The following is an 11746-nucleotide window of genomic DNA, read 5'->3' as shown; positions in this document are numbered from 1 at the left end:
AAGGTCTTCTTGCAGACCACCGTGAGAATTTCGGGGGGGGGGGGGGCTGAACCCCCCCAAGCCCCCCCCCCCCCCGCTACATGCCTGATTAGCATATAATGGCCTGACATTGCCTAGAGCAAACTTTTGTTGAGAGGTTATTAGATGTCCTTGTTTGTTTCCTCTCTGATGTTTTGCTGTTGTAAACTATAGATTCCTTTTTGAAGTGGGGGGTAGTGGTGTTTGATGACAAAAGCGCACAACAACAGAATGTGGAGTATGTTCCAAAGGTCATGATTTACTCAAGGACAAAGTGGCTTCCCCTTTGTCATTATATCTCCTCCTAGAATGTTCCATGCTGAATGCAAAACATGGAATCCAAATAGGAGCGGTGTAAATGTTTCATCTGCAGCTTCCGGAGGTTTAGCACAGCTGGTAAATCATCAGCAACTCTAAGATCTATCAACTGAAAGGTTGCAAGTTCGAAGCCCCGAGTTGGCGTGAGTGGCCGACCGTCAGCCCTGCTCACTGTTTACCTAAGCAGTTCGAAAACAGGTTTAGCTGTAATTAGAGAAATTAGGTACCGCTAAAGCAGGGGAGATGTTTTACAATGCCATAAAAAAAAAGAACAGAAAATGCTGGAATGAGGAAGTCCTGACAGCTCTTCGCCATAGAGGATGTGGCGACAGCACCCCCTGTGGACTCGAGCCCAACCGTCCATGGCATCAAAACAACACCTCATTCTGTTCTGTCTGTGTACTGTTTACACAAATGGCATTGAATTTTTGCTGTGTATGTGTACTTGTGATCCGCTCTGAGTCTCCTTCAGAGTGGGAAGGGTGGAATATAAATAAATAAATAAATAAATAAATAAATTAATTAATTATTATTATTATTATTATTATTATTATTTCAACAAACCATCCACACAATATTGGCAAATGGGATGAAAGAGATGAAAGATAAACAAGAAGAATACTATAAAAACAAGAAGAAAGTTATAAAAAAATAGATAATGATCTTAAATGAAATCCTGGAAAATATTTGCAACCTGTTGCCTACACATGTGATGTGCAAGTTACTGACTGTCAGACCTGGCAGCGTTCGTGGTGTAGCATTCAGTTCTGTTATCCTTTTTTTAAATGTGAAATTTATTTTCTGGACTGAATCAGCCTACAGACAGTCCACCTCCTGTGAATCCCTCAGTGCTGAACATATAGACATCGGAAAGGTCCACCTGCTATAGCATTTCTGATTTGCATCTATGGTTGCAAAAGCTGGACAGTGAAGAAAATCAACTCAATTGAAATGTTTGGAGGAGCTCCACAGATACAACCAAATGTGTCCAAATCTGGACAGAACTCTCCCTAGAAGTCAAAACAAAAGTACTTTATTGTGGACATATCAGATCAAGATAGGAAAAGGGGGAAGACTGCACTATACTAGATAGATTAAGGCTGGATTTACCAGATCCGCTCCATAAGATCCTTCTCCAATTTAACCCTTTAACTCCCAAAAGCATTTGTTTTAATCCAAACTAAAATGAGTTCCCTACATCCTCCAGTGGAATTCTGTGTTGAACTTCCACTGGAGGCTTCACAAAGAGACACACAGGAGGACCTAAGATTGCCAGAAACAAGACCTTTGTAAGAATGAAGTAAAAAAGTAAAGGTTTTCCCCTGACATTAAGTCTAGTCGTGTCCGACTCTGGGGTTTGCTGCTCATCTCCATTTCTAAGCCAAAGATCTGGTGTTGTCCGTAGATACCTCCAAAGTCATGTGGCCAGCATGACTGCATGGAGCGCCGTTACCTTCCTGCCTATTGATCTACTCACATTTGCATGTTTTCACTGCTAGGTTGGCAGAAGTAAGCATATTATAACATTTTGTTTTGAAACCAGAGTCAGATGCAGTACATTTCTGCCACTTCTGATTCAACAGGTGTGTATGCATTTATGTTTGGTTTAGGCAAAACTGCCCAAGAGAATGGGAGGAAGTATTTCAATAGGAAAACGCCAGAGAGCCAGAGATTATGTATCTTTCTCATCAATATCAGATCTCAGCGTAGTCCTTCCCTCTCGGGAGCTGAGTCCTCCATGCGTTATCTGGCTTTAGTCTATAACTGTGAGATCGCACCTCTCCTTGTATTACAGGATTCAAATAACTTAAAAATAAACACATAGAACCAAATAATTAATATAGAATTAATGCAGTTTGGTGTATCACTGATGTTGAGGCTGATGCTGCCAGCCATTTTTGGGATGTATTTAGACCTCAGGCAAGTCCTATTTTAGGAGCAAGTGAGATGTAGTGGTTTGAATGCTGGACTACGACTCTGGAGATGAGGATATGAATCCTGACTTGGCCCTGGAATCCCATTGAGTGTGACTTTGGGCAATTCACACTCTCTTGGTCACAGAGGAACGCATTGGGAAACCTCTTCTGAAAAAACCTTGCCAAGAAAAGCCCATGGTAGGTTCACTATAGGTCGGAAACAAATGGAGGCTTCATGACAAGCAAAACCTTTATTTGTGTTGCATTATTTATAACTGAAGTCCAGATTCCAAGGAGGCTGAAGAGAGAAAGGAAAGAGAGAGACTTCGCACAACATAGTCACTCCCAGAAATCAAAAGTTTCACAGGCAAATCCAACCTACATCCCTGGGAAAAGCCTAGAAAGAGGGCCAAATGCACTGCCCATTTACTACTGGAATTCCAGTACCTGGAATTATTGACTAAATGTGAATTTGTGTCTTTTATTCCCTCTTGGTTGTTGTCATTGTTGCTGACCTGTCTAGGGGGAATAAGTTCCTGACCGATTCATTGTTGGTGGGGAAAGCCTTCATCATTCACACTCCAGTCTCCCCGTTTTTGACAAATTTGTAAAGAGAGAGGAGAGGCATTCCAATAGGATGGGAAAGAGAATTAACAGCCCCAGATCAATGGAGATAAAGCTCCTCTTGTATATCAGCAGACGGGTGCCTTTGAACATTGCTCTCCATCTTTAGGGGGAGAGCTCCAGTTGGGCTTTTTCATTCACATAAAAGACAGGGAGGAGGGTCTCCCCTGAGAAAGAGGCTGGTGGGTATTCAAAGATCAGGGCTGCTGAGTCTCCATTGTAAAAGGCCACCCGACCCCCTTCGCAGTTCAGTATCACTCGGACACTCTTGGGCTCCTCGCTCAGAGTCAGAGACGGGGTCACACCTTTGTTGGAGGCGAACAAGTATGCACCCTCCCACTTTCCCATATCCCAGGTCCCAGCATCAGGACCAAAGCGGGTTAAGTCCTTTCTCTCCACAGACTTTTTGGCAACTCCCACAGACCATGCTTCCTCACTCCCAACAAGGACTTCCCAAAAATGCCTGCCTCCTGTGAATTCCTCTTGGCCTAGCACGCAAGTATATCCAGTGAATCTCTCAGGATGGTCAGGAAGATCCTGCCTTTTCTCTCCACACGTCACATGTCTGCGATCTTCAGAGAGGATGAGCCGAGGATGGGCTGTGTTGGGATCCAGAGTCACATGTGCTGTTGGTGGCAAAAACAGATCAGAGAGAAAGAAAGAAAGACAGAAAGACAGATGTAAATTGCTGGAGGACTCATCTTCTATTTTGCATTCTTATAAAATGACAGGAAAATCCTCCCTTGTCTCCTCAAATCTAGACAGGTTCAACATTATATTACGTCCCTCTCCTTCCTAAGAATAATATTAGAGTGTTTGGTGATTTGATCATTGATTTGGATTGTGGGAACCAGGGAGCGATTCCCCCATTCAGCCATGAAACCTAAGAGGGACCTTGTCGCATTGATTTGCCCCACGCCCTGCCTCACCAGCAGTGACACTTCCCCATCACACATCTTCCTCTCAATGGTATGGGGAAGGAATTTGGACTTCTTACTTGATATTGTGGCAGCCACTGTGGCGCAATGGGTTAAATCCTTGTGCTGGCTGAACTGCAGAAGATCGACAAGATGGGATGAGCTCCCATCTGTCAACCCCAGCTTTGCATGCAGGGACATGAGAGAAGCCTCCCAGCAGGATGGCAACACATCTGGGCACCCCCTGGGCAATGTCTCTGTAGACAGTCGATTCTCACACCAGAAGCGACTCGCAGTATATTCTCAATTCACTTATGATGTGATGAAAAAACCTTGACATTACAATATTATATATATATACACACACACACACACGCGCGCGCGCGCGCACACACACACACACACGCACACATATTTTTTGAAATTTTCCAATTAGGTAAAACAGAAGAAAAGGGAGGGAAGTTAGGGATGTGGTGGGAGTACTGCGTGAAGTGTGGGGAAGTGGGGATAGGGAGAAGGAGTGAGGGGAGACTAGGGGTGGGGAAATTGGTAGACTTCCCATCCTCTTCATTGTGGATTGAAAAAGAAAGTAAAGTGTTCTTTATTTTCTGTTGCTATTATTTACTCAGTTCCAAAGTCTCTTTCTCTTCTTATTTATAATATTATCCTCTCTTCTCCTGTTTCATATAATTTATCAAAAGTGTCCAGATGTTTCTTTTCTGGGATTAATTTGCAGATATGAAAGTTGTTGTGTTAATTTATCCATACTCATGATTTCCATGATTTTGTCAAGCAGTCGTTGATTGTTGGGGTTTCTTTTACTCTCTTTCTTTTACTCTTGCAACATTATTGGACTCTGATCACTATTATAATTAATTTCCATTAGAAATAAAGTGTTGTTTTCAGATCTCAAACATTTTTCAGCATGTTGTCTGACATGGATAAAATCTGAAAGATGCCAAATTTGAGATTTGGCTGGCATGCATCCTTCTGATATGGCAAAGTTAAAAATAAATTCAGAATTGTCTAATAATTATGTCAGGATTGCTTTGCTGAGAATTTGGGGTACATATATATCCAGGTTATTTAGTTTTTTATTTGTGTTTTTTCTGTTAAAATTTGATTTTAAAAGGCAAAAAAAGAAAAGAAAAAGAAATTATCATTTACTGTTGTCATTAAAATGGGCAGTCTTGGGTGCTGGTCATTATTTTTGAAATCTCTGGGATATTAGAGATTTGAGTCTTCTTCAGGAGTGAAAAAAGGGTATGGATAAACACAATTTTTTCCATGTCAGGAGTGACTTGAGAAAGTGCAAGTTGCTTCTGGTGTGAGAGAATTGGCTGTCTGCAAGGACATTGCCCAGGGGACATCTGGATGTTTTTGGTGATTTTCCATCCTTGAGGGAAGCTTTTCTCATGTCCCCGCATGGGAAGCTGGAGCTGACAGAGGGAGCTCATCCGCGCTCTCCCCGGATTCGAACCTCTGACCTGCTGGTCTTCATTCCTGCGGGCACAAGGGTTTAACCCATTGTGCCATTAGGGACTCCTAATATATTAATAACAATTACAACAACAATAATAATAAGTGTCATTTTTATTTAACCTGTTTGTTAATAAATATTGATATAAGCAGAAAGTGAGGACATTATTTTTGGGATTATACAAGCCCTGTGGCTGTGATTGTTGCAGGATTTGGAACTTAGGAGTCCACAAAAACTGACTTTTCTAAACTCTGTTCTCTTGGTCAGTAAGAGCAACAACGCTGTAAGGAGATAGGCTTGTTTTTAGATTAAAAATGGGATACTGGGTGGGCAAAATGTGGCCTGTTGGTTATTTTTGTGATCGGTGGGCCACCCCGAACAGCACTTTTTAAAAACAAAATAACCTTTAGGAGGGAATTTCCCCCAGTTGGAAGCTTCCTGGTCTCCTCAGGATCAAAACCAATTTTTGCCATTTTCTTTAAAAAAGCATTATTTGGGGGGGGGGGGGTGCCAATATGTCCTCTTAGCCTTCCTGTTGCCCTTGGCTTAGATTATGGGACATAGCAAGATGCAGGATTATTTCTAAGTACAATAGAAATACAAGAGACCCTCTGTTCTAAATCCATCTAAGAATGCATCTACACTGCTCAATTAATGCGGTTTAAAACTCCTGCTCCCTCAGCCTCAGAGGGAAGGCCATGGCAAATCCCCTCTGAGGAAAATCTTTCCTGTTTACCTTTTTGCTGCTGAAGTCCAGATTCCAGGGAGTCTAAAGACAGAAAGGAAAGAGAGAGACTGAGCATGACATGGTGACATTCAGAAATCAAGCAGAAACAATTCAAGTTGGCTGAGATCCTTCACCCAAGAGATGAAGGAGCATATAATTACTCCTCATTCAGGAATGGTGGCATTGGTTGTCCAATGTGCATCACCGCATTGACACGTGATGTATGGCCAGACATGGAATACAGTCAATGCATCCTGTGCCGCAATGTGCAGTCTCCATAGCAGAATAACAAGGTAAACTTTTTACGCATGGACAAAAGTGATTGAGTGGAAAGGGCCACTCTTCCCTAGTTCACACTAGAAGGAGGCAAAGGATGGGTTGCGGGTAAGACACCTCTGCCTCCTTCATTGCTTAGATATTGTCAATGTATGAATAATTAAGGCTGCTATATAGAAATGCCAGCCAACACTCAGGCTGAGATTAAGACCAGTAGTTTTCATTGATGGGCTGATTGCAATGCTCCCTCTAGAAATCACTTCTGGTATGACTCGATGGTCAGCTACCTCCAAAGGGTGATCCTCCAGTGGACATCCATCTTGGTCACTTAAATCAGTTTCAAACTCTATTGAGGAAATCCTGGAACCATTTTGAGACCTGGATGGTGATTACCCAAACCACAGGGTACAGATGCACATGGAGGGCTTTCCATCGGACACTTTCATGGGAGCTTCTTGTTTAGCCACCATGGTTAGAAGCTCACTTCAAACCCCACTAAATGGTTAATGTAGATGGGAGCAAAGTCATACTAGAGGACCTAGAAATTTCTACGGAGAAACCTCTTGAGGGATCTCTAGGTCCTCCAGCATGACACCATGGCCAGTGGATTGCTGTGAGTTTTCTGGGCTGTATGGCCATGTTCCAGAAGCATTCTCTCCTAAGTTTCACCTACGTCTATGGCAGGCGTTCTCAGATGTTCCAAAATATTTATATATATGGTTTCAGATTGTTTTAACTTCTTTAATCTGTTTTCCCCTTGTTGACCTATTTAAAGTATTTTAATCTGTTTAATAACACTGGAAACAATACAAATAATTTAATACATTAATACTGATTTTATTATTACACCTTCCAAAAACCTCAAGGTATATCTGGTGTGTTTATGTGTGTGTATATATTTATTCAGTGAAGTACACGAACAGGTTTAAGTTGGCCAGGGAATTCTATGTTTATATTTCATTTTGATTCACAACTGAAATTTGAAGAAAAAAAAACCCAATAGAACAGAATAGACACAATATAGTTTTGCTTCGAGTTTAAAATAAAATTGGCTGTTTTCTCACCTTAACTTTCCCAGTGCCTTGAAGCATTTCATTTCCCCTTTCAGAACAAGGTCACATCTCCCTGAAAACGCTTACAGACGATCTCTCTTACCTCTAAATTGCTTCATGACACCCTTCAGAAAGGGATTTATATCACAGAAGTCCCAGATCTTCCATTTCAGGGCAGGAGGAAAAGCCACCGGGGTCTCAATTTTTTCCTCTTCCTTATAACTGCAGAAAAGAGAAAAATATCACTTTATGCATCTTCTATAGAATTAATGTGTTTGACACCACTTTGAATGTTATGGCTTGATGCCTGGACTTGTTTTGCAAGGTCTTTTGCTTTCTCTGCCAAAGAGGGCTGATGCCTCATCCAACTATTCCTATGACTCCATAGCATTGAGCCATAGCAGTTAAAGTGCAGTCAAACTGCTACAATTCCATGGTGTAGAGATGTACCCACAAGATCACAGAGTTGGATGGTGCCTCATAGGCCATCACGTCCAACTCCACCATTGAACCCCAGACACCCATTTCTGCAAGAGGAGAGGGATGTGCTTCACATGCAAATCCAAGTTTTTATGGGAGATCAACTTACCCCTGTAAGAAGCTTCTGATATCCTGTAAATGAGGGGGAAAGAACTCAGGACAGTCATTTGCATGGAGACTATGTACATATTTCTGAAAATGTAGTGTTTCCAGGGAACTGAAATGGCTGAAGTAAAACAGCCCTCCCTCCACAAAGAGGGGTAGGTTTATTTATTTATTTATTTGCTTTATTTTTATACCGCATTTTCAGCCTAATTCGGCGACTCAATGCGGTTTACATAATGGGGCATCTACTTCGATGCCAATGTTTTGCAAACGCCACCAAAATACTGTTAAATTCAAGCCTTGAGGCTCCAGGATGTTGGGAAACTGGAATACTTCAAAGCCATGCACTTCATAAAGGCATGATGAGGGCAATGATGGTGTGGTGAGGGGTCCCAGTCTGAGGTTAGTTCCAGCCAATGCCCTGCTACTGGATGGTGATCAGGACCAAGGTTGGGTTTAAGGATTGTATTGCATGGGCCCCCTATTCCAATATAGTCATTTTATCGTTGATAGCAGATACATACAAGGTTGCACACTTTTGACATTGCAGTTGTTTTCAGTTGTGCAGTTCATGGTCCAGTTTGTTTGTTTTTTTTTGTCGTGTCAGGAGCGACCGCTCCTGTTGTGAGAGAATTGGCCATCTACAAGGACGTTGCCCAGGGGACGCCCGGATGATTTTTGATGTTTTATCATCCTTGTGGGAGGCTTCTCTCATGTCCCTGCATGAGGAGCTGGAGGTGATAGAGGGAGCTCATCCGCCTCTCCCCAGATTTGAACCTGCGACCTGTCGGTCTTCAGTTCTGCCGGCACAGTGCTTTAACCCACTGCGCCACTGGGGGCCATGGTCCAGTGACCATACAAGTGCCTTTCTTCACCATTGCTATTCCTCCATTTTTATATATATTTGGAAAGCAGACAGTTTGCTTCTGGCTTCTCAATTACCAGTTCCCTACTGATAATTTTCAGGGCTACAGACCAGTGGCACTCACTTCCATCATCTTGAAGTGCCTTGAAAATCTGATCTGTAGGCATATTGTTGCTTGGCTTCCACACACACTGGACAAACATCAGTTTGCATATAGAGCCAACCGCAGCTATCATGCTGCACACTGCTCTGACCCACCTGGACTGACGGGGAACTATGTGAGAATGCTTTTTGCAGACTTTAGTTTCTTTACTACATTTATTTATTTACTACATTTATATACCGCCCCTCTCAGCCCAGGGGCGACTTGGAGCGGTTAACAATCAGCAACAATTTGATGCCAGAACAGTTACTTTGATGCCAGAACAGGTACTGTGTTCAACACAATCCTCCAACATAAACTGGTGTCTAAACTTATGGATATTGGACTGTCATATTCAATCTGTTCCTGGATTATGGATATCTGATCTGGATATTCCTGGTTTGTGTACACTGAGAAAGCTGAGGTGTCACTGTCTCAGCCATCCATTGGGACAATCTGGGCCTTACCTGGAGGAGTTCACTTGCCGGCTGCTGATGCTTCTCCTCCATCTCTTGGATGAGCTTTGAGAGAGAGGAGAGTTCCTCCGAGAGTCTGGCCAGATGTTCCTCCCCTTTGCCTGAAATCTCCTTCTCCACCTCTTCCATTTTTGCCAGCAGATTCCTCTCTTGTTTTTCTAGAAATTGGTGCATGCATCTGAAAACAGCCACAGTCTTCTCCTTCTCTCTCTGGGTTTTCTTCTAGGAGAAAGGAAAGGAGAAACAGGAGTGAGAAACTGGGCTGAATTCTCCACATCCTCTTGGAAAGGGACTTGTGTCCCTTCATATAGAAAATGTCAATATCTAGTAGCGAAAGAGTCTTATGAAGACTTGCAAGGATCCTCCACTGGAATGGGCCTGCGTCAATAGTCTCTAGGCTATTAGAACTTATTTTTGACAAAGCACTATCCTCCCTGTTGACACTCAAAGATGCAATACCCATTTTCCAGTAGAAATGCCACTTACAAGCAAATCCTGGCTTTCCTGCGCTGCATTTGCTTTGTAGGCCAGAATTTTCTCTCTCTCCTTCTTCAGAGTCTCCAACAAATCCCAAATCTGGTCCTGAAGAGGAAGACACTTACTTCTTTGCTCACTTCTTTTGTTCAAAGCTTACAGTTTATAATAAATAGCATTATACAATGCCTAGCAATGCCAAGTGCCCCAACAGAGAAGTCTCAGTGGAAATGAGTGGAAATCACTGTCTGAAACAGAGTTGCCAGATATCAAGACCTGAGCCAGATTATCACATTTTTGTGGGCCATCTCCAGGTGGGGGCTAAAGGTGCAATGTCTTCATTTTTCTGGCCTCAGCTTCAGATAAGAAGAAAGGGCTGTATGCAAATTTCCAGCAAACCTACTAGAAATCCTCTTGGTAAAGTTGGTACATCTTTAGTCATTTCATGAGTCAATATAAAAAGACTCTCGAGATCCAAAGATATCTATGTATTGAGCTTCCTCTTCTCTACTGTAGTAGCACCAGGACATACTCTCTGATCTGCTTGTATCCACATTGGGCCTGGAAGAAAGGAGGCTGGGTTCTTTAACTCATCTCCTAAAGGCACATGTGCTAAACTCAAGCCCACGGTTGAATCCAGCCCTCCATGTGTTTTTTGTGGCTGTCCTGATGCTGGACAACAACTCCTGTCTACCACACCATGGCAAGTGCCAATGGGAGTTGTGATACAGTAACATCTGGAAGGCTGCAGTTTACTCTGTTCTGTCAGGATAGTGGGGAGTGAATTGAGATCCAAGCATTGTGGCTATAATGTCTGATGTTAATATGATGTCCTTTAACCTTTCCCAAACCTCAAAGCTGCAAGTGCTGTTGGGTTGCAATTCCCATTATTCTCAGTCTGGCATGGTGGAAAATATTGAACTGCCAGCCACAGACCTGTATAGTGGGGTGGAGGTGCACCACAACACCTTGTTAGGGGCCCCCATTTGACCACTCCTACCTTGTACTCCTCTGACGCCTCATCCAGAGGGATCACCTGGTGGGTTTTGTGTTCCTTCGACTTGTCACACACCAGACAGATGGGGGCTTCGTGGTCTTTGCAGAAGAGCTTCAGGGGCTCCTGGTGCCTCTGGCAGACTCTCCCCGTTTCTTCTGCCTTCAGACTCCCCAGTTCCTTGGCGATCTCCACCAGGTTCATCAGCTGCCTATTTGGCCTTATGTCTCCTTCCATCACTTTCTCCCTGCACTTTGGGCAGAAGGCTTCTTTCTCCTCCCAGCATTGATCCAGGCAGGATTGGCAGAAATTGTGCCCACAGGAGATGATCATCACAGGCTCCTTGAAATACTCCAAGCAGATGGCACATGCCAGTTCCTCACAGAGCTTTTTCATAGAGTCTCCAGAGGCCATGGCTGCCCTTGCTGCTCTACTGCAGAGTCAAGACAGAGTTAGTGCCTTGACTTTCTTTTCTCAGACTTTTTCTTCCTGGATAGCATATGATAGCTCCACCTCTGCCCAACCTCTGGGGTTGCAACCTCTGAGCTCTCCCAATGCCTCAGCCTTCGGGAATCTGGCCATGAGACCCTTTCCTTTCTCTGCCATCCTGGGCACCATGCAACTTATTCTCTAAGCTTATCACTCCCTTGCTTTAAAATGCTTCTTTGGCTACTGGTGCATTTCCAGATACAATTCAAAGGGCTGGTTGACATATGAATCCCTATGCAACCTAGGTCCAGCCTCTCTAAAAGGCCAAATCTCCCCATAAGAACTTGTCACGAGTTTTCTTTCTCTTGGCCCATCCACATTCACATGTTCGTGTGACTCCCAATGTTGCTTTAACAAAACAACAGGTGGACAGGAAGCAATGAGATAATAGGG

At 43.2% G+C, this 11746-nt stretch overlaps 1 protein-coding gene across 1 annotated transcript; it reads right to left on the bottom strand.

Annotated features, from left to right (window-relative positions):
* Positions 1-2517: 2517 nt before the first annotated feature.
* On the bottom strand, positions 2518-11326 carry LOC137096339 (zinc finger protein RFP-like). The gene is made up of 7 exons (XM_067465497.1): positions 10871-11326; positions 9883-9978; positions 9388-9618; positions 7918-7940; positions 7432-7550; positions 6010-6042; positions 2518-3502 (listed from the first exon to the last, which is right to left on the bottom strand). The coding sequence occupies exons 1-7, from the start codon at positions 11276-11278 to the stop codon at positions 2982-2984; spliced, it is 1431 nt and encodes a 476-aa protein (XP_067321598.1). The 5' UTR covers positions 11279-11326; the 3' UTR covers positions 2518-2981.
* Positions 11327-11746: the final 420 nt, after the last annotated feature.

The sequence above is a fragment of the Anolis sagrei genome, chromosome 2 (genome assembly GCF_037176765.1).
Source record: "Anolis sagrei isolate rAnoSag1 chromosome 2, rAnoSag1.mat, whole genome shotgun sequence".
NCBI lineage: Eukaryota > Metazoa > Chordata > Lepidosauria > Squamata > Dactyloidae > Anolis > Anolis sagrei.
The sequence above is the reverse complement of the archived record's forward strand: the minus strand, read 5'-3'. Positions and strand labels throughout refer to the sequence as shown.

What these genes read in the sequence shown, in the direction of transcription:
- LOC137096339 (XM_067465497.1), bottom strand. Translation starts at nt 11,278, where the DNA reads ATGGCCTCTGGAGACTCTATGAAAAAGCTCTGTGAGGAACTGGCATGT. An exon ending in AGGAAAGCCAGGATTTGCTT is followed by an intron (nt 9,619 to 9,882) that starts GTAAGTGGCATT and finishes CCTTTCTCCTAG; the next exon opens with AAGAAAACCCAGAGAGAGAA. An exon ending in TGGACTTCAGCAGCAAAAAG is followed by an intron (nt 3,503 to 6,009) that starts GTAAACAGGAAA and finishes TGCCACCAACAG; the next exon opens with CACATGTGACTCTGGATCCC.